At 42.8% G+C, this 19,835-nt stretch overlaps 1 protein-coding gene across 5 annotated transcripts in view; it reads left to right on the top strand.

Annotated features, from left to right (window-relative positions):
- Positions 1-19,835, top strand: part of ARNT2 (aryl hydrocarbon receptor nuclear translocator 2) — an 861,066-nt gene that overhangs the window by 134,574 nt on the left and 706,657 nt on the right. For all 5 annotated transcript variants that reach the window (XM_069624174.1, XM_069624173.1, XM_069624172.1 and 2 more), the window contains exon 3: positions 6,592-6,703. In XM_069624174.1, the coding sequence (XP_069480275.1) occupies positions 6,592-6,703 (112 nt within the window). The remainder of the gene's footprint in view (positions 1-6,591; positions 6,704-19,835) is intronic.

Here is a 19,835-nt window from a genome sequence, read left to right as displayed (position 1 = left end):
CTCAATTTACCACAGAGTTGTATGGACATCCTAAAGGAATCTAGGAAACCAAACACAAGGCACTGTTACTTTGACAAGTGGAAGAGGTTTGTTATCTGGTGCCAGAGTAGACAAATCAACCCGGTTGATTGCACTCCTTCCACTATTGTTACATACATGCTCCACCTGCTAGATGCAGGATTGGTTTTTAACTCACTGAAAGTACACCTGGCAGCCCTGTCGGCTTACACCACTTCCTATAGCAAGGTTTCGTGGTGGAAAGTACCAGTAGTTGAAGCCTTCATGGAAGGAGTAAAGAGACTTCACCCTCCTATTTCAAACCCACCACCAGGGTGGGACCTTAATGTGGTGCTAGCCAAGCTCATGGGCCCCCCTTTCGAACCCATGCATAAAAGCAGTCTCAAACACCTGACCTATAAAACGGCCTTCTTAGTAGCTATTACTTCTATAAGAAGGGTCAGTGAAATTCAGGCTCTGTCAGTGCAGGATCCTTTCTTTACTGTCCATAAAGACAAACTGGTTTTATGCACACACCCTAGGTTCTCACCTAAATTTATATCAAAATTCCATGTAAACCAGTCCATCGAGCTTCCGGCTTTCTTCCAGGACCCGCAAAGCTCGGCTGAGGTGAACTACACACCTTAGATGTGCGTAGGGCAGTCCTCTACTATGTAAATAAAACCAGACCGCTAAGAAAGACAGATCAAGTGTTTGTCTCCGTAGCTACAGGCAGAGAGGGGGATCGCGTCTCTAAAGGTGCCATCTCGAAGTGGATTATTAACTGTATCCAGCTGTGTTACTCACTCTCTGAAAGAACTCTGCCTTTCATGCCAAGAGCCCACTCTACTAGAGGCATTGAGGCCACTCTGGCTTTCATTGCAAATGTACCCCTTGACACCATTTGCAAAGCAGCTACTTGGAACTCTAGTCACACTTTTACTCAGCATTACTGCATTGACACCCATTCCAAGGCAGATACACAAGTGGGACAAACGGTTCTAAGACACTTATTTGCTCATGACCCTTCTCACATCCCACCTCCTTCTTCAGGTACTGCTCGCTAATCTATGCACAGCATGTGATCTAAGCAGATTCCACAAGCCTCAGAAGGGATACATTACTCACCGTAATCGTATTTCTGATGCTTGTATCTGCTTAGATTCACATGCGACCCACCCTTCCTCCCCTCTGAGAGAAGGCGCATGATTGCTTGTAGTCTTACCTTTCTGTCTATCTGCTTGGATTATCTGTACTCACGCTACTCTTATGCTACCTGATGTCAGAAAAAATACAATCTGAGGATCCTAGACGCGTGAGGGATCTTGGGTACAGTGGACGTCACACTAGGGATAGTATTACTGGCACGCCCTGTGTCGACGCCCATTTTTGAGTTTCGAAAAACAAACTGTAATACTCCGCAGCTTCCACTAGATGTCGGCCTATGCACAGCATGTGAATCTAAGCAGATACAAGCATCAGAAATACGATTACGGTGAGTAATGTATCCCATGTGCCGCTCTCCTGTAAATGCCATTCTTTATCGCCCATATCAGATTCCTGAACTGGCTTTAACACCTATAAATCATGTCAACTGGTTTGCAGGTAATTTAGTTTATCCACAAACAAATGCTAGGCACAGACCATTAGCCACACCCAACCTATCATTAGAATTCTTAGCCCATTTCCACCCAATTCGCACAGGCCCCTTTTTGCAAGCTGACCCTGAACTCCTGGCTGCACACTTTGACACTGTATGAGTATGGTGCGCAGCATGGCATGCCTGCCCAGCAACCACAAGGAGAGGCACAGGAGGAGTGCAGCTACAGACATTGAGAATTATACAAGAGTCATGCCATTCCAAAAATGAGGACATACCCAAGTGGTATTCAAAAAAGCTAGGACAGCTGCAAGCAAACCTATCCACACGTAGGGACATCCACTTAACAATCACTAGGCAGAGATCACCTAGGCAGGACACCTGCAGAGGCACATCACCAAGCGAGACCCCACAGAGGCAGGGAGGGGGCGTCCTTCCAAGGGAAAAGGGGTGGCAAAACGCACCGGTAGCAGCTTCCATTGATGAAGGAAGAAAAATACCCAGAGCATGATCCAAATAATGAGAACACTACAGGAGATGGGGATGCGCCACAGTAGCAAGGCACTCACCGGGGGTAGACGACCTTGGGGTAAACCAAGAGAGCAGTCCCATTTCATACCAACGGAATATGATTTCGGAGACCGAAAACAAATGAGAAGTCCACACAAATATGGTACTGTTGAGGGCTCATCTTATTCCTCGAAGGTCGAAGATGCCAGACCATTCAGAACCTGGCGGGAAGGACGTGAAAGTTAAGGAAAAAAACACACGGCAGCCCTTCAAATTTTGCAGAATTGCAGAGTGCATGCACTCACCGAATCACTCCCAAGACTAAGCGCCACACTAACTGGATAGAGGTCCTTTTTGGATTCTGGGTCTGATATTTCTATTTATTCTATCTATTTATTATTACACAAGTGTTACCAGGCGCCACAAGACAAGTTGAGCGTGGGGGCACATGGGGAAAACAACAAACTGTTATATTGGCCTTGTGACAATCCTACTGTGCAAGTACAAGGCAAGGTGGTAAGTGCAGGAGGGTAAAAGAAGTGCAGGAGTGGGGTGCCCAAAAGGAGGGGGTGGGCAAGTGCTGTGTGGTGGTAGGGTGGGGTGGAGGGAAAGCCCGCAAGTGCCAGGGTGTAGGGAGGGCGAACAGCGGATGAGTGCAGTCGACAGAAGGACTAGGTTTGGGCTAGTCCAGGTAAGGGAGCCTGAGGACAAGTGCTGGCAAGGGATGCTGGTGGGACTGGTAGGGGGTGGTCTGGCTCCTTTATGAATGGAATATATGCATTCTGAATTGATGGATGGAATGGATGGAATAGATGGAATGAATAGAATAGATAGACGCATGTGAAACAAATGGATGAAATAGACAGCATGGGTACATGTGGAATGAACGGAAGGTATGTCTAAACGATGGATGGAATGGATGAAATATATGTATACTGAATTGATGAATGGAATGGATGGAAAAGTTTGAATTAATAGAATGGATGGACGCTTGTGAAACGAATGGAAGGTTTGTATATGCAATAGATGGATGGAATATATATATATATATATATACTGAATTAGTGGATGTTGTGGTTCGTGCGGTTGGAGTAGACAGAGCAGATGGAGCAGATGGGAATGAATGAATGGATGGAATGAAATGGACGCAATGGACGAAAAGCAATGGATGGGATGAATTGGATGCAATGGACGCAACACAATGGGTCGAATGGGCGCAATGGATGGAACGGATGGAGGCATTGCTTAGATGAATCAATTGAAGAGACTGAATGAAATTACCCTACCCTCTGGTTCCCGTGTGTGCCCATCAACCACGTGTCTCTTTGTACCCCGCTTTCTTGCTCCACATGTGGTTATCGTATTTAATTAATTCCCCCCGATCACTATAAGCCCGCCCCCTATCACTGTGCCTGTGCGTCGCAGAGCTCCCTGCCATCCTATTCCCGTAATGTCGCTATGTATCCCAATGTATTACCCAACCCTCTCGTCATCATGTGTGCATACCGTGGCCGTGTATCACTGTGCACTCTGCTTTCTTATCACCATGATCCAACTCTATATCCGTATGCCCCCTCCTGTCATGTAAACCCAGCCCGCTGTCCCTGTGTGTCTGTGTGTCAATAAGACAAATCATCATGTCATATCACATCATTACGCCTACTCTCTACTATACACCATCACTCAACTAGAACACAGCTATACCCCTGACAAATTCGGCTTAGCTGTTCACATACGAACACTACCCCTTGAACACCTCAACACCCTAATAAAATGCAGCTATCCGATGACATTCCGGCCTAGTTGCTCACCTAAGCGTCCTTCAGGCCTAACGCAGCCAATCCCAGTCTGGATGTCCACCCACCAGACTGCACACATTCCTAATAATATCCTCCACACTCCACTTAACGCTAGGATGCAGCTACCATACAGCTATTACATCAGCTGCACACAACTGGTGCACCCACGCACCCTAAAACACCACCTCTCTACTGACCTGAACTGCGGTTCCCCCAGGGCGTTCAATTTACCAGCGCTTTGAGATCATACCAATGATATATAGAGTGCTATATAAATGCCAAGTAACGTAGCGTAACATAACAAGTAACATGTATAACTCTGAAGGGACCAGGCCCCAGTCACCAGTCACAGCGGCTGAAAGAACATTGGCATGGAAGGGGCAGAGTGAAGGAAGAGGAGAAAGGGAAAGTCTTGAGCCGGATCTACTTAAGTTCCGGAAACGAAGCCTGAAAGACCAAGGAGTTTCCGGTGGGCAGGAACAGATGGCAGGAAGAAGGAGACTGTGCCAAGGAAGTTGTCAGTTGGAGGTGAAAGGGACTGGATTGAGGATACCCTTTGGCAGACCCAAACATCCCTCTGCAGCCATTACTATGACCAATGGTGTGGCCATTCACATGGCTTGGTATCAGATCTAGTCTAGGGTTACAAGACTTGTGAAAAGCCTGTAACTAGGATAGTTAAGGGTTTTTATGAACCAGGTGAGGTAACCACCAGTGAAGTACAAAGACACGAAAAAGGGCACTGAATGCTTGAAGGCCTGACTCCCACATCTGTGAGAGACCATTTCGAAAGGATTGTGTCCTCCCATGTATTCTTCATCTTTTCATAGATATCCTCCAGGTTTAGCTGCTTCGGAAAAATATTTCGGCAGAGCGTGCTGTGCATCGATGCGATGGACTCGATGTCCCTCGAGGGCCTGCGTCTCTGGGTCGACGTCCTAGTGTGTGTGTGTGTGTGTGTGTGTATATATATATATATATATATATAACTGTATAGAGGTCCTTTTGGAAGAGCCATGGAGATCCTAGGGTATCATGGAGACGGTTTAGGAGGATGGAGTGGTTGACTGTATCAAAGGCAGAACGATTGAGGCTGATCAGAACAGAGGTAGTGTTTGAGGCAAGGTTAGGGAGCAGGTCTTCACAGGTGTTCAAAAGAGCAGTTTCCGTGCCTCTGGATGCTCTGAAACTGGACTGGTGGTCATGGAGGTAGCCAGCCATTTCGGTGTGCAAGGATATCCAGGGTGTTGGAGAAAGAGATGGAGGTTAGCTAGAAGAGTCAAGAGAGTCCAATGAAGGGGGCGGAGGAGGGATGAAGGAAGAGGCTGCAGCGACTGACACACACTTCAGTTGAATGACGAAGGAGACTGTCGGTGCGGGCAGAGGCATCAGGGGAACGTGGAGGTCCAGATGGGAAGAGAAGAGAGAGTGGTCAGACCAATCTACTTTTATATCCACATCCTCTCATCAATTGTTAAGGATACTGGTTCTCCGCTCTGTAAATCAATGTTAAAAAGTTGTACCCATTCATGTGCCACAAATGCATCGTTTTCCCTGTAATTTCCATTAAATAAATAACTGCACTCAGCTGCAGAAACAATAGATGGCCTTCCTGTGTAGAATCTATGGAAGTGGGAGTATTTGTAGTTTCTAACTTGTTTGGATTGAAATACCCTTCCGTTCATCTCAACAAACTTTGTGGCCTTCTACAGAATCTTCCTCAATGGCTCTGGCAATGATGCAAATTTCAGATCGTCTTGGTGTGGTGTTTGCTGAGCTCAATGAATGCTGTGAGCTTGTTGCTAGTGTAAAGAAGACAAAGCAAATATTCACTGCACGTAAGTAGCCTTAATAGTGCAATTCTCCTCCCCCCCTCAAAGTCCCATAATAGTTGACACAGAATCTCCTATATAGTCCACACCACCAACAGTGTTCCATGTGGTAATCCCATTCTGGGTTTAGTTTGAGACGGAGCAGTAAAATGGTGTACAGCCTTATCTTGTGCCTTAATTTTGAGGTGCAATTTTACACATCTTCATGCAAGGGATGTGTGGCATGCATATTATCCTAAGAAATGTTTTTCATCTGCACAGTAGAACAAAGGAAAATAGCCAGCAAGGGAGCCGAAATCTTAAAGGACCACTTCAATTGCGTTTTCACCTTCTTGTTGAAAGTCAAAAGTCGCCTTCAAGTTTGAAATGACTCATCACTGGTATTGCTTTTTGTATGTTCAATAGATACTACTGGATGCTCTTTTTTAGATGCCACGAAATAGCATCCTACTGCTGCTTCGATGAAACCGAATGTGCAACCTGTGGGTGTTGCTTGTGTGCCTTCACTAGCACTGTGTGAAGTTATTACTGGTGCGTTTCACTAGGTCCTGTGTAATGTATGATCTGCCTTACATAGGCAATGTGGAATGTTTGCTCTTTGCTGGCTTAGCTATGATAGGTGTTCTGCAGTGTATTGCTACATAGTTTTGATCAATGTAGGAAAACCTGTTTATTGATGGTGCACCTTGGATAGATACTGTGAAATGTTTTGTTCGAGGTGCTTTTTCGATTAGATGATTGTTTGTACATCACCGACGAACATTGTGTGTAATTTACTGTGTCAGTCTCTCTTTCGGATATTTCCAAAGTAGCCTAATTGTCTTTAATTGTTAATATTTTCTCTCTTCGCTAGAAATGACTACAGATATACCAGGATCAGTGAGTTTGCCCATAGCTTCCATGGCAACAGGGCAGGTGAGGATGTCTGGACCGATGCCTTCTCGAGGAGGAAAGCGACGCTCTGGGTAAGCTCCTTCCTGTTAGTATGGGGGGTTGGCCATGCAATGGACAGTTCTCAGGCTGTTCCTTTGGCATTATTATTTGGGGTACAACCGGAAACTGTGAGGAATGGAACCGTACATTTAGTTTACAAATAGCATAAGGGATATGCAAAATGACATGCCTATCCCCCCAAATCCCCCTCAATGCAAGACCCGGGGTTGCAAGATTAAGCTCTTTCAAATGCTGAAGTTCTCACTCTAAATCGTGTCTGTTAGGGATCTGAATTGGTCCTCCTATTTAGCATATGAAAGGACTTTACAGATGACAATGCTTCTATTAAATTCATTGTTAAGAAGATGGAATTGTTTACTAGAGTCTGTTCTGCAAATCATTTAAACAATCACTTAAATCTAGTAGTCGTTATAGCTACTAGCAGATTTGTAACAGGATTTTTGTTCCTGCTTTCTATCTAAACAGCCATCATAGATCAAGCATTTCTCCTTGATTGACAGTTCAGTAAATGCTCAAAAGATGCATCCATAGCTTCTAAAATATAAGATTACATTTTACTTTGAAGACCCATTGTGATTTAACTCTAAATCAACTTTTTACAAAAGATGGTGTGACAGAATACATCCTCATCTCGGCTTGGAGTATCATGTAACCGGTTCAAGAGCCAGTTTCAACGATTTAACAAGTCTGTTCTGTCATTGACGTAGCGCTACTTCTGTAGAGTAATGTGAATTTAATCAGGACTTTAAACAAAAATACTGCATCATCCTAGTGGGGCAGCTCTAGATGAAATCTAATGTTCCTGTTTTTCCTCTTCGCTGCACTTCTTTGCAACAGATGTGTATGACCTACAATTGTGCTGTGCTCTTTTCTGCACATCCCCGGTCTTGTGTTGGAGGATGAGGCCCATCCAACCAAGTCTGGGGTGAATTCTTCCCTGCAGGAAGAATGTTCTTCTGCAGTCTGAATTCTTTCCAGCAGCTCCCATGAATAAAACCACCACCTTTGATACAGGCGCATAGCAGAACATTTGACTGATAATCTTTCTCTTGTTTCTGTAAATAGTAATTGAGTGTTGTTATCATTCACTACTAATCTGCCTTTAGTCCATCTTTTGACAGTGAGTTCATAAACCATCCATTTTGTAGATCTTCTCAGCATTACTGGTGGATGTGGTGTGGCTCTTCCTGTTCTCTGTTGCGTTTTACCTGATTGTTGAATGCCTGCTGATTTTCACTTGTAGCAAATGGGATGTACTATTTTGAGCTGATCTGAAGTCCTATATCCGAGATCACTGTTGTATTGTTTGTCTCCTGCCAGCTTGCATTAAATTGACCTGTTCTTCGGTGCTTGCGTGCCAAATGCACCGCCACCCATGTTCCTTAATCTATACATGGAGCTGTTCAATGGCTATTCAATTAACTTCCATCCGTATACCTATGATCTGCATGTATTTGATCTCCATATATTGGACCCATCAGAGCTGATGTAGTTTGTTTTGAGATCCGAATGGCTGGTATTTTCTCAATCCAAACCTCATCAGTACAGAGTACATTATGACTTTACCTCAAAAAGAATCTCTAAATTTGGAATAGGTGGCCAACAACAAAGTTTCCCTGGTGATTTTTGTGAAAATAGCAGGGTTATGTTTGGATTCCGGTGCAGATTTATCCAAATGTATTGCCACATAATTCAAGATCTGCACCTTCATATTCACCTTCTTTCAAAGATTGAAATCAGCCGGTGTTCTGCAAAGTTTTAAACAATCTGTACCTTTGTTCTATCTCGCTTGGACTATGAGAACACCATCCTGCACATGTCATCAATCTGATCAGAGATTCTTTGTAAAACCCTGCATATTGTCCATGCTATGTTTTATATGAAGTAACCCATGTGCTTGGTTACAAAGTGGCTTTGATTTCTAGTTATTCGGAGTATTAAAAACCAAACTCTCCAGTTGTTTGAAATGAGCTGCGTATTAGCATCTGAGAACTTGCCCTTCATGCCTTTATTTTCTGAAAAGGTCTTAACACAAAAAAGGTTAGACTTTATCTGTGGCGTGCATTTTTTTTCTCCAAGTTGTATTTATTCATTTAACACTTACATGAACAATAAATCAAAATACAATAATTCTAATGTATAGAGTAACACCTATTCAAATACAATAACAGTCCAATATACAAATGAAATGAAATTAAAGAGAACGGTGGGAGGTGAGGTGAATAAAATAGTAAGAAAATACAAATAAAGAGAATACAAAAAAACTAAAGAAAATTACAAAATTAATAGAATAAAAATGAAGCCCTTAGAAAGTGAGTAAAATAATGAAGCATCATTAAATGGTCCCCAGACCATCTCATATTTATGATGTTGATCTTTAGCGTTAAAAGACACTTTCTCTCTCCTAGACAGGAGAGACAAACTCTGCAACTAATCATCAACACAGAGGAAAGTGTTGCTTTTCCAAAATCTCAGAATATGTTCTTTGCAAGAAGGGCTCTACATGTCCAGAACATTTTACCACTAGAAAATGCAATATTTGAATGAAATGAGCCCAAAACACCAAGAAGCGGGTCTCTTGGAAGAGATAAACCCAGAAGCAGGTCTATTCTCTGGAAAATACCATCCCAGAATAATTGGATCTTTTTACATAACCACAACATATGGAACGCGGTGCCCACCTCTTTTACAGTTCCAACAAACATCTTCATTACACAATTTACATAATCTCCTCTTCCAAGGAGACCAATACAGGTAATGATTAATCCTTTGTTGTGTATACCTTAGTTCTAAATCAACTTTGTATTTAATTGGACCTAAACATATGCAGTTCCATTCAATATCCGACAACAAGCAACCCAAATCCGAATCCCAATTTCTTCTACCACATTGCGCTGTTATCTGAGACGTAGAAGGGGTAACTAATTTGTATAAAGTAGATCCAAATAGAGGCATGGTCTTGGAGAGAAGCAAAATTGCCGGCGGAGCATGCATTGTAGTATTCATTAGTGAAAAAAGTACAGCAAAGATTTCCAGCAGAACATTATAACAACATATTTCAATTGCTTTCAGCTTATATTTAAAGTGCAAGAACTCAAAGTAAACCATATTCTGACCATCATGGACCTGTCCAATTCTCCAGAATACTGGCCTTTTGCCATGAAATCCACGATAAAACATAGTTACCCTGTTTCACAGCCGGGTTTTTCCACAAACTAGAGTCTGCACACAGAAGATATTTCTCATCTCGAATCTCATTACATTTATGCCATTCTTTCAAATGTTTTATAAAAGGTGGAGTCGTACCAACTGGCAGCCTTTTGTCTGCAAACAAAATAACATTTAGGGGTATGGGTGAGACGGACTCCCTCCCAATTTTAATCCAGTCTGCACAGTTAATTTGGTCAGCCGCCAACCAATGATGCAATGTACGTAACGTAAATGCAGTGCGGTAACATTTTATATCACGATAACCAAAACCACCTAGATGCACTGATCTTTGAAGGACATTTTTTGGGATTCAGGCATGACCTCCTCCTCCCCGACCCCCACCACACAAATGTATTCAAGGACTTATTAATACACAATAGTAGATTATTTGAAAGTGGCAGATGGAGCATTCTAAAAACATAGTTTTGGGAGCAAGGACATCTTCACTACATTAATTTTACCACATAGGGTCAGTTTTAACTTCTTCAATTTACAGCAGAGTCTATCTATTTCTGCAACTTTCAGGGGAATATTAATTACAAGCAGAGACTCAATGTCTCTATTGACATGAATACCCAAATACTTAAGACCCGAATCAGCCCACACTTCTCGGTCCACATCAAATAACCCCCTATGACATGAAAGGGAAATTGAAAAAAGTCTTTGACATTTACTTTATAATTAGAGAAGTTACCAAATTCTTGTAGTGTCAATAGAAGTTCTGGGTATTAGCGCTCTGGATTTGAAATTGGCACCAGAAGGTCATCTGCATATAAGAGAACTTTTGAGACATAGGGGTCATTACGAGTTTGGAGGTAGCCATGGTGCTATTAGCGCCATGGCTGCCTCCAAACTCGTGTCTGGGTCCGGGTTCCTTGAATGGGGACTTACCGGGTCATTCCAACCTTGGAGGACCTGGTAAGTCCCCATTCAAAATACCCATTCCCATTTGAGCCCCCATAGGGCTCAATGGGAATGGGGAGGGAGCTAATAACGGGCCCGTTAATAACGGGCCCGTTATTAGCTCCCTGGTCCCTTAGCAGCTCCCGCTAAGGATGGCTGGTAAAACCAGCCGGCCTTAGTGGGACCCGCCAAGGAACCTCGTAATGCGGCGGTAAGGGGTTAACGGCACCGGCATCCTTACCAGCGCTGTTAACCCCTTACCACTGCACTCGTAATGACCCCCATAGTCCCCAAACTGAATACCCATTATACCTGGATGATTTCTGATTATAATGGCAAGAGGTCCAATTAATAAATCAAACAGCAGTGTAGACAAGGGGGCAGCCCTGCCGAGTCTCTTTTTAGAATCCAAAAACACTCTGAACGACAACCATTAACCGCCACAGCAGCATTCGCACCGCCACATAAGGCTCTAAAAAGTCTAAGGAAATGTGTTCCTCAATTTACTTTAAGCAAAACTTGACATAAAAAACCCAACGTACTCTATCAAAAGCCTTTTCCGCATATATACTGACAGCTGCATATGCTTCTGCAGAATGTCTCTTTAGGTAAATAACATCAAGCAATTCCCTTGAGTTATCATTACTATTTCTTCCACATACAAAACCTCTCTATTTTATGAACCAGTTTTGGAAGCAAGCCATTTAATCTTCTAGCAAATATTTTCGCTAATTTCTTTACATCAACATTCAAAAGTGACATAGGCCGATAGTTCTCACATACCGAGGGATTTTTTTACCCGATTTCGGAATTACTGTTATTAATGCAGTTTGCATTGATTCAGCAACTGCCTCATTATGCAAAATCTCTTCATATAATTGTACAAGGAAAGGTGACAGGATCTGGTTGAAAGTTTTATAAAAACTCTATTAGAAATCCATCAAGGCCAGGACATTTACCATTCGCTGATTGAATTTATTTAAATTTCCTCTGTTATTGACGCATTGAGGTCTAATCTTTCTTGTTCATTCAGACTTGGCATAGTGAATACAGATAATTATTAATTTCCAACTTGTATAAGGAGGCATAATATTGTCTAAATTCTTCACAAATTACCCTCATTCTTTCTCCTTATTATTCCCTCCTATCCACAACAAAGAGTACCTGTCTGTTATTCTCCTTCTGCTGTACTAGGCTCCTGATTTCTCACCCCGTTCCCAAAAAGTGTGTCAGGAATTAAATAGATGTGTCTCTGCCTTATGATGAAGTTCACAATCCAAGGCCTGTTTTGCATGGGACAAAGCTAACATATTCTCCTTACTTGGGCATCCACAATAGCGTACCTCACTTGCTTTTATATTCATCCTCTAGTTTGACCAACACCTTCTCCCATTGGCGCTTCCTGTATGAAGCAATACTTTTACCACGCAATGTTGCCTTCAAAAACTTGTGTACGAGCGCGATAGAAATAAAATATCAATATCAATATCCCAAATTACAGACATGGAGTCAACTGAATGTAAATTAACTTTCATAAACAATGATATTTCTGTTCCTATATACTTGACAAATTCTGAATCGGACAGCAGTTGTGTATTCAAAACGCCATTGTTTCCTACACCTCAAACCACATGCAGACTCGCCCAACGCCAACATAATGGGAGCATGATCTGAGATTACAACATCACCAATTGCAGCATTACAAACTCCCCACATAAACTTCTCCTGATAAAAAAAAGTAAATACGTGAAAACGTAGCATGCACCATTGAATGAAAACTATATTTTCTACTCTCCCCACTAAGATCCTTCCAAATGTCATGCAAATCCGATTTATCGAGCAATTTTAAAAGCCCCTATCTCTTTATTTTCGGCATAAGAGCTAGTCTGGGTAGTCTTATCCATTTTCATATCAATTGTAGTATTGAAGTCTCCCCCAACTATGATCTCTGTACAAGCCAGTTGGTCTAATACTCCATCCAGTATTTAAAAAAAAAAAGCAGCTTGTTTCACATTAGGCACATAAATGTTCAGAATTGTCATGTAACTATTCTCCATATGTAGTTTAAGAGCATCATATCTCCCTTCAGTCTCCACACATACACAATCAGTCCTATAACTTAAGTCTTTCCTAAAAAGAATAGATACACCACGAAAATTACTTGCAAAATAACTTGAAAACTCCTTTACATACAGACCGTTCAAAATATATCCTACTTGATCTCCTCTCAAATGAGTCTCCTGCAGAAATACTATAATCTGGCTTCTGCCTACTCCGTAGTGATCAACTTCTCTCCTCTTAATAGGGTTATTTACACTCTTAATGTTCCAGTACATGAAAGTTAAGCCTGCTGGGATTGTATCTAATGTAACAAAATGGCAGTGCCGAACAATACGCACCAATTGTTAACTTATTTCAACATTGAACACCCATGCGTTATTTATTTAGTTCCCTCCTTCCCTCCCCCCTCTTTGTGGCCCCTCCCTCGTTTCCTTCTCCCTACTTCCCTTGTTGTGAGACCACAACTCAAAAGTGGTATAGTTAAGGACTTTGCAGATAAAACACATTCAAGTAAAACAGACAAACTCAAATATTTTAAAGCAAAACAAAAAGCAGGTAAGATAAAAGATAAGAGAAAGCAACAAAAAAAGAAGAATGTAGGAAAGAGCATATGGGCCAAGATATTTAACATTAATATAAACAAAATCAAAGATGTTAATTTGCTCAGTATATAATATAACTATAAGCAGCATTATATAAACAGCAGTGGAACAGCAACAGCTACCCAACAATCATCTATGAGACAAACCCAGACAGATTCATCAAACTGGGACTAATTAGCTAAATCTACACCATTTTATGCAACTAGAAACAAAAGAAAAGCTATGTAGAATTGTACAGTACGTGCACACTTAATTTCATGCATATTATGAAGATTATGAACAAATATATCCACACATTAACACATAAACATGTTTATCTATGTTTACACCCACTCACATACAATTCATACATATTAGCATATCCACACATTTACCTATATCTCCATGTCTATACCCCAATCAATCATCTGTGTAACAGGCACATCCATGTAAATATAGTGCCATGAATTTGACTTCATATTCCTGTTTTTTTTAAATTGTACAGCATTTAATCATCTATCTGGTGCTGGAGAACCCTCAACACTAAATACTCATCCATGTCCTTATTGTATTAGCTATCTGCATATCTAAACCCTTCCTCCCTGCCTTCCTGACTGTCTTTGCTTATGCCGGAGCTAGGTCTTTTCACATTGTACCATGTACAATGGACTTTCAGCACTCGGATGAGACGTCACATCTGCATGTGGCATGATATAAAATAACCTAAATAAATGTTTCTGTAATGTATGTAAACAGCATTCTGACTTGCAAGCCTCCCTTCTGGTCTGAATAAGTAACAATCTATGGAGCCCATGCAACACGAGAAGCCAAGACTTAGCCATGCTTGACATCCATAACTGTAAAATAGAAAGACTAGGGATTAAGCTCTCTAAAGCTTTGCACCAGACTCTGGAACAACATTGATAATCCCATAAGACTCACCCCACAATTATTGCACCTAAACTAATTTTAAATGAATCTCTTCAAGGAGAGCTTTCTGTGTTGCGCTGATCAGGCGCCATCAAAGTACACAGGCCTGAGCATGGTAACCTATGTCTCCCACTCAAATGCATACATTTTTGTATAACAATATTTGCATGTTATTCTCCTAATGGAATTCCCACATTCCATGTATACAAACTCCAAATCCAGTCTCCCCAGGTTACTGGCATTGGGGGTCATTGCCATGCCATGAATGAGATGCTTTCATAAGGGCAGAACTGTACTGTCAGGCGCTGTCTTTCTTACACCCAATGTTTACTTAAGTGGGAGATTTTGCATCCATAAGAGGGAGAATTATTTATTCCCACTGAGTTGCTTTGGAGTAAAATATTTTGTGTGACAGAAAGTTAGACTGTGTTATAACATGTTATCAGAAAAAATATTGAGTGACATTCAAATTAGGCTGAGTTTAGTATGTTAGCCACTGGTAAACTCACACCTTGTCAGCTGTGACTTGATGACTGTGAGGCATGGTAGTCCGAGAGGCTTTACAGTTCAAGTTAGAAGGCCCCATCACGTTTGCATTATAGACCGTCACTTTGAATTCTGGGAATAGTCAAGTGTATCCCGTGGCCCCATATCCTTCAATGATCACATTCCGCCAGTGAGGCAAGCCTAGCAAGGAAGCTGGAGAGGAGGATTGAAAGGAATTGGCTCAACATGCCGATGTGAGAGAACGGTTGCCGCAAAGGAAAAAAATCTATTTTGCCAGGAAAGAAAGTTTATTGCATACAGAAGATCGGGAGGGGCTTGTCTGTTCCTTGGAGTTGAAAACTAACCTGATTCTCTTGAAATGATAAAGTAACAGTTTGTATACCCAGTTATACAATCTATATCATCACAAATATTTTCTAACAGTCATACCCCATCTCTCAATTGGCTAACTCTAATGCAAAGTAATTTAATCCCTCTAGGTCTTAAGCCCCATTGGATACATTCACAAAGTACAACCCCTTTGACGTGTGATCTTATTTCATAATCCGTTATGACATACTCTACATGATATATTCATCATGCATGAATAACTCAGTTCATTAGCCAGACCCGGTGACAGAAACCATTAACCCAAATGGTGATTGCAAGGCTTTCTATGAACACTTTAAGGCATGGGAGGGAGAGAAATAAATAAGCATGCCTTTGAAGCATCAGTAAAAATACTTATCCTCCCAGATGCTCCAGGCCTCCCATACCATTTTCCGTGTATTCTTTAACGTAATCCTATTTACAACTGCCATCTCAAGTCATACAGCCTTCGGCATACATGCTACTTACTTCCATGAAAGCCCATAAGACATCAGCTCTCAATTTAACCCTCCATGCAACTGAAGCTTTCTGGTAATCTAAAAACAAGCCTTCGCGCTCCCAGGAAAATTACACTTTGCATCTAAGAACCCAATCCGGCCATAACAATCAAACAAATGTCTTTCTATCCATTCTTGCCTTCAGCCCTGTGCAATGTTATCACAACTGCCCAGATGCAGTTTGCTTCCTATACCCTTCCATGACCTAACTCATCCAGCTCTCCAAACCAAGCAAAAAACCATCCCTGCGAATCCAGGGACTCTGCAGCCTACAAAGACTTCCAGGTAGGTAAAACCTGCCTTCTCAAAAGGACTCTGTTCCCACAATGAACCCCTTATTTCCTACTGCACTAAATTTGCCTGCAATCTAAATCATTGTTCCCACATGTTAATTTCCCCTTCAATGAACTCCTCTCTAGCATGCATAAAGCTCCCCACTACATACTTCTCAGCGCTACAAGAAGTACATTGCACAATATATTGTATCCCTGCTAGTGCTACTCGTGTTGCTGCTTCTGTGACTTTAAAATGTGCTCAACTAATACACAAAATAACACTCCTTTAAATAATTCTAACTGCATTGAACACATATTTAGTTGCAACAATGCATCTAACCCAGCCGCACCATGACCTACTACAGTTTAACAATCCCACAAAGGACTCCACATTCACGTGGGCTCAAACTGCATTACAGACACTGTGGTTCCCTTTATAGTGAAGACATTTCAAACATTTGTGACTACGTCCAGTCTTCTCTTATGCTGTGTATCCGGAGGCCCTGAGACACGAAGAGTGTAACAAGGGCCCGCCCACCATTACAGTGCTGATGAAGGCAGACAAAAACATATTTGCCGAAACAGCTTTCCAAGAGTAGACTTCAATCCCTCTACCCGCAAACCATAGTGGGTCCATCATACCCACCTATCCGACTAGTGGAGATGTATAATACATGTCGAAGTAGATTTATGTTTTGATTTGTATGGGTCTTGAATTGTATGTATAAAGCACCAATGTTTTTGTTTTCAAATGAATATAAGAAAAAATAACAAGCAGAGAAAAACGGCTCGATTAAATAGCCCAGCGTTTATTGATTGACAGAAAAAGATTAAATCAAGTGAACATTGTTTCTCCTAGCAACACCCTTTTTGTGATGTTTAGTTTTATCCCCAGTTCCTAGCAGCGAGGTTGGGGGTGCAGAGGGGGTGGGGGATTCCCTCCTGTATTACTTGTGACTTGATGAATTCCCACCTTAATGGGACTGTAATCCTAAACCATCAGTCTTAGTTTGCTGTGGAGGGGTGGGAGGGAGGTTGGGAATATCCTGTGGTTGCTTTGCCCTGATCCTTGGCACATGGTTTAGTCACTCCCCATCAGGACAAAAACAATGTTGGTAACTTAAGGTCTGAGACCGACCATTCCAATACACTGCAAGCTAGAGGGCACACCGCAGTCCCCCCTCCCCAGTGGAGGGAACCAAACGCTCTCCCTAACCATATCCAAATCTCTGATATTGAAAGAAAAGACTTCCCCTTTAAAAATAAGCCATTCCTCGTAACCAGGAAAGTTAAGACATAAAATGCTTCTGTTACCAGTTATCAAAGGAGCTTTCTGGGAATCCGCGGATACCTGCAAGGAATGCCATGGGTCACAACATACAATGTTTCCCGCCCATATTGTCCCCAGAGCTGAGAAGGTGGTTGTCTATGTTTTCCAAATCTGTGTTCTCCGACACCTACATTTTATGCCGGGGGAAACAAAGGTTCCTGCTATTTTTCAGACCTGTGGTTCACACCCTGGAACCACCACAGCCCTCTTCTCAATATGAGCAGCCTCAGAGGGTCAGAGGGACAAGTCTGCGTTCCAAGTTGGTGGGCAAATAAGATGTAGTCTTGCTCATACCCTCTGAATCCAGATCAACCTCCGGCTGCCTGGGAAGATTCTGACCAATGCCAGCCCTCACCCAATCAACCGACCCAGGTGCCAACCATGGAAGTAGGACCTGGGCAGGAGTGCTCCAGTATAAATGTAGGAGCAAGAGGCTTACATTTGGCAGACACTGGAGATGGGAGATTGGTGGGGGCATGGGAGGCTATAGTGATGAGAAAAGATGGAGAAATGGGGGAGGCAACAGATTTTGAAGCACTGAAAAGCAAGACTGAGGGAGTTAGGAGGAGATTGCACTTTAGTAGCATGTAGTCTGAATATTTGGAGGAGGTGATTATATCAGGAGGAGGTAGTTGGATCCAGAGGAGGATTTCAGAATTAGAAAGAGGTGTTAATACTCGCAGGGGAGAGTGAACAGCAGCAGCAGGTGGTTGAAGACCAATGAGACGTTGGTAACATCAGGAAGGGAGTGGTAGTAGGCAGCGGTAACATCAGTGTGAAAAATGCCCTGAAGGAGGTGAATGGGAGAATTGTAAACACGTAGTCATAACAGCAGCAGAGTTTATGAGAAAAGAGTATATTGTGTTGCTGATAAGAGGATGGGTTTAGGTGGAGGAGGTAGGATGCAGGAAAACGGTGGAGGTTAGGGTATCATGTCGAAGGTGGCGCCGAACTGGTCACACCTAAGGGAGAGAGTAGTACAAAGGAGGTTGTACGAGGATAGCGGAATAGACCATGTATCAAAGGAGGGAATAAGGGAAGGCCAAGGTGTACCCTGAAAGACCAAGAAGTTTCCGGTGGGCAGGACCAGATGGTAGGAAGAAGAATGAGACTGGGCCAAGGAAGTTGTTGTCAGTTCAGGGAAGTGAAAGGGACGGGATCGAGGATACCCTTTGGCAGACCCAAACATTCCTCTGCAGCCTTCACTATGACCAGTGGTGTTGCCATGCACATGACTTGGTATCAGATCTAGCCTAGGGTTACAAGATATCCTTCCAGCTTTAGCTGCTTCGGAAAAATATTTCGACTGAGCACGTTGTGCGTCGGTGCGATCGACTCGATGTCACTCGAGGGCCTACATCTCGGGGTCGACGTCATAGTCTGTATATATAGCACATGCAGCGCCCGTTGGCTTCAGTAGCCAACGCTTCAAGAAATACGACGCACTTTGTTTTTAAAAATTTAAACTGCAACATCATCGAAATCGATGGCCGCCTCATTGACACAGTCAACACCGAAGACCGGGTTCAAAAAGTGGTATGACTGCGCAAGACAGCAGACTGTGGGTCCTGTTGGTCCATGACCATTAAGGGTCTTAAACAGCATAAAGGGAAATTAGTGCTGGGTAGGCCCACTAGTAAATCCCACATCGACGATACCGATGAAGACCCGATAATCCGAGTCGAGAGGCGACTCTCCTCGAAGGAAAGGGTTGAATAAGCAGTCAAGCTCTAGGAGTGGGTCTGACCATACCTCGTCTTCCAAGAAGGTGAAGAAAAGGTGCTATAGATCGCCTTCGAGCTCTTCCAATTCTTTTCCAGAGAGATGTATAGTCTGTCCAACAAAATCTTCGACACCTGCACAATGGGAGTTCCGGCAGGAAATTATTAAATGTTTGAAAAGGAGGCCTCGTTCCCCTCGAAAGAAAAAGAAGAAAGCCATGCTTCTGTCACACTACATAAAGCAGACAAGGAAAGGGTTGAGACTAAATGCTACACGCCCTCGAGCTCCCGACACAAGCTAGAGGACCTTGGAGGTCTCGACCAGACGAACAATGATTGCTGACTCCATCGAGTCGAGGTTCAAGTCCTTCGAGGGCTCAGGCGATGCATAAATCGTTGAAGCCATCAACGCCTTTGGTGTCCAAACCACAGGCCATAGGCATTGAACTCATTGACGCCTTTGGTCTCAAAACCATCTTTGCCCTTACCCACTAAAGAAGTGGAAAATTCTACTTATGAGAAGCACAAATCATCGGACCAGGACACACCACCTTTTGGTTTGGTGTTTGGCACTCCCAATGTCCCTGAATGTCATGACCCTCACGCACACAACCCATACTGCCCCGCAGCCCGATACCTGCACCAGGCGTTCCACGTGGCTTCGTCCCTCCAGGCTCCACTGCGCGCGAAGCCCCGCGCTGGAAAGGTACCGCTTAGGCACTTGCGGTTGTGGCCGCGATGGCGCTGGGGAACAACAAG

This window comes from Ambystoma mexicanum, chromosome 11 (genome assembly GCF_040938575.1).
Source record: "Ambystoma mexicanum isolate Mex_15411 chromosome 11, UKY_AmexF1_1, whole genome shotgun sequence".
NCBI classification, from domain to species: Eukaryota; Metazoa; Chordata; class Amphibia; order Caudata; family Ambystomatidae; genus Ambystoma; species Ambystoma mexicanum.
Note: the sequence above shows the minus strand (reverse complement) of the source record. Positions and strands in the feature narration are given on the sequence as shown.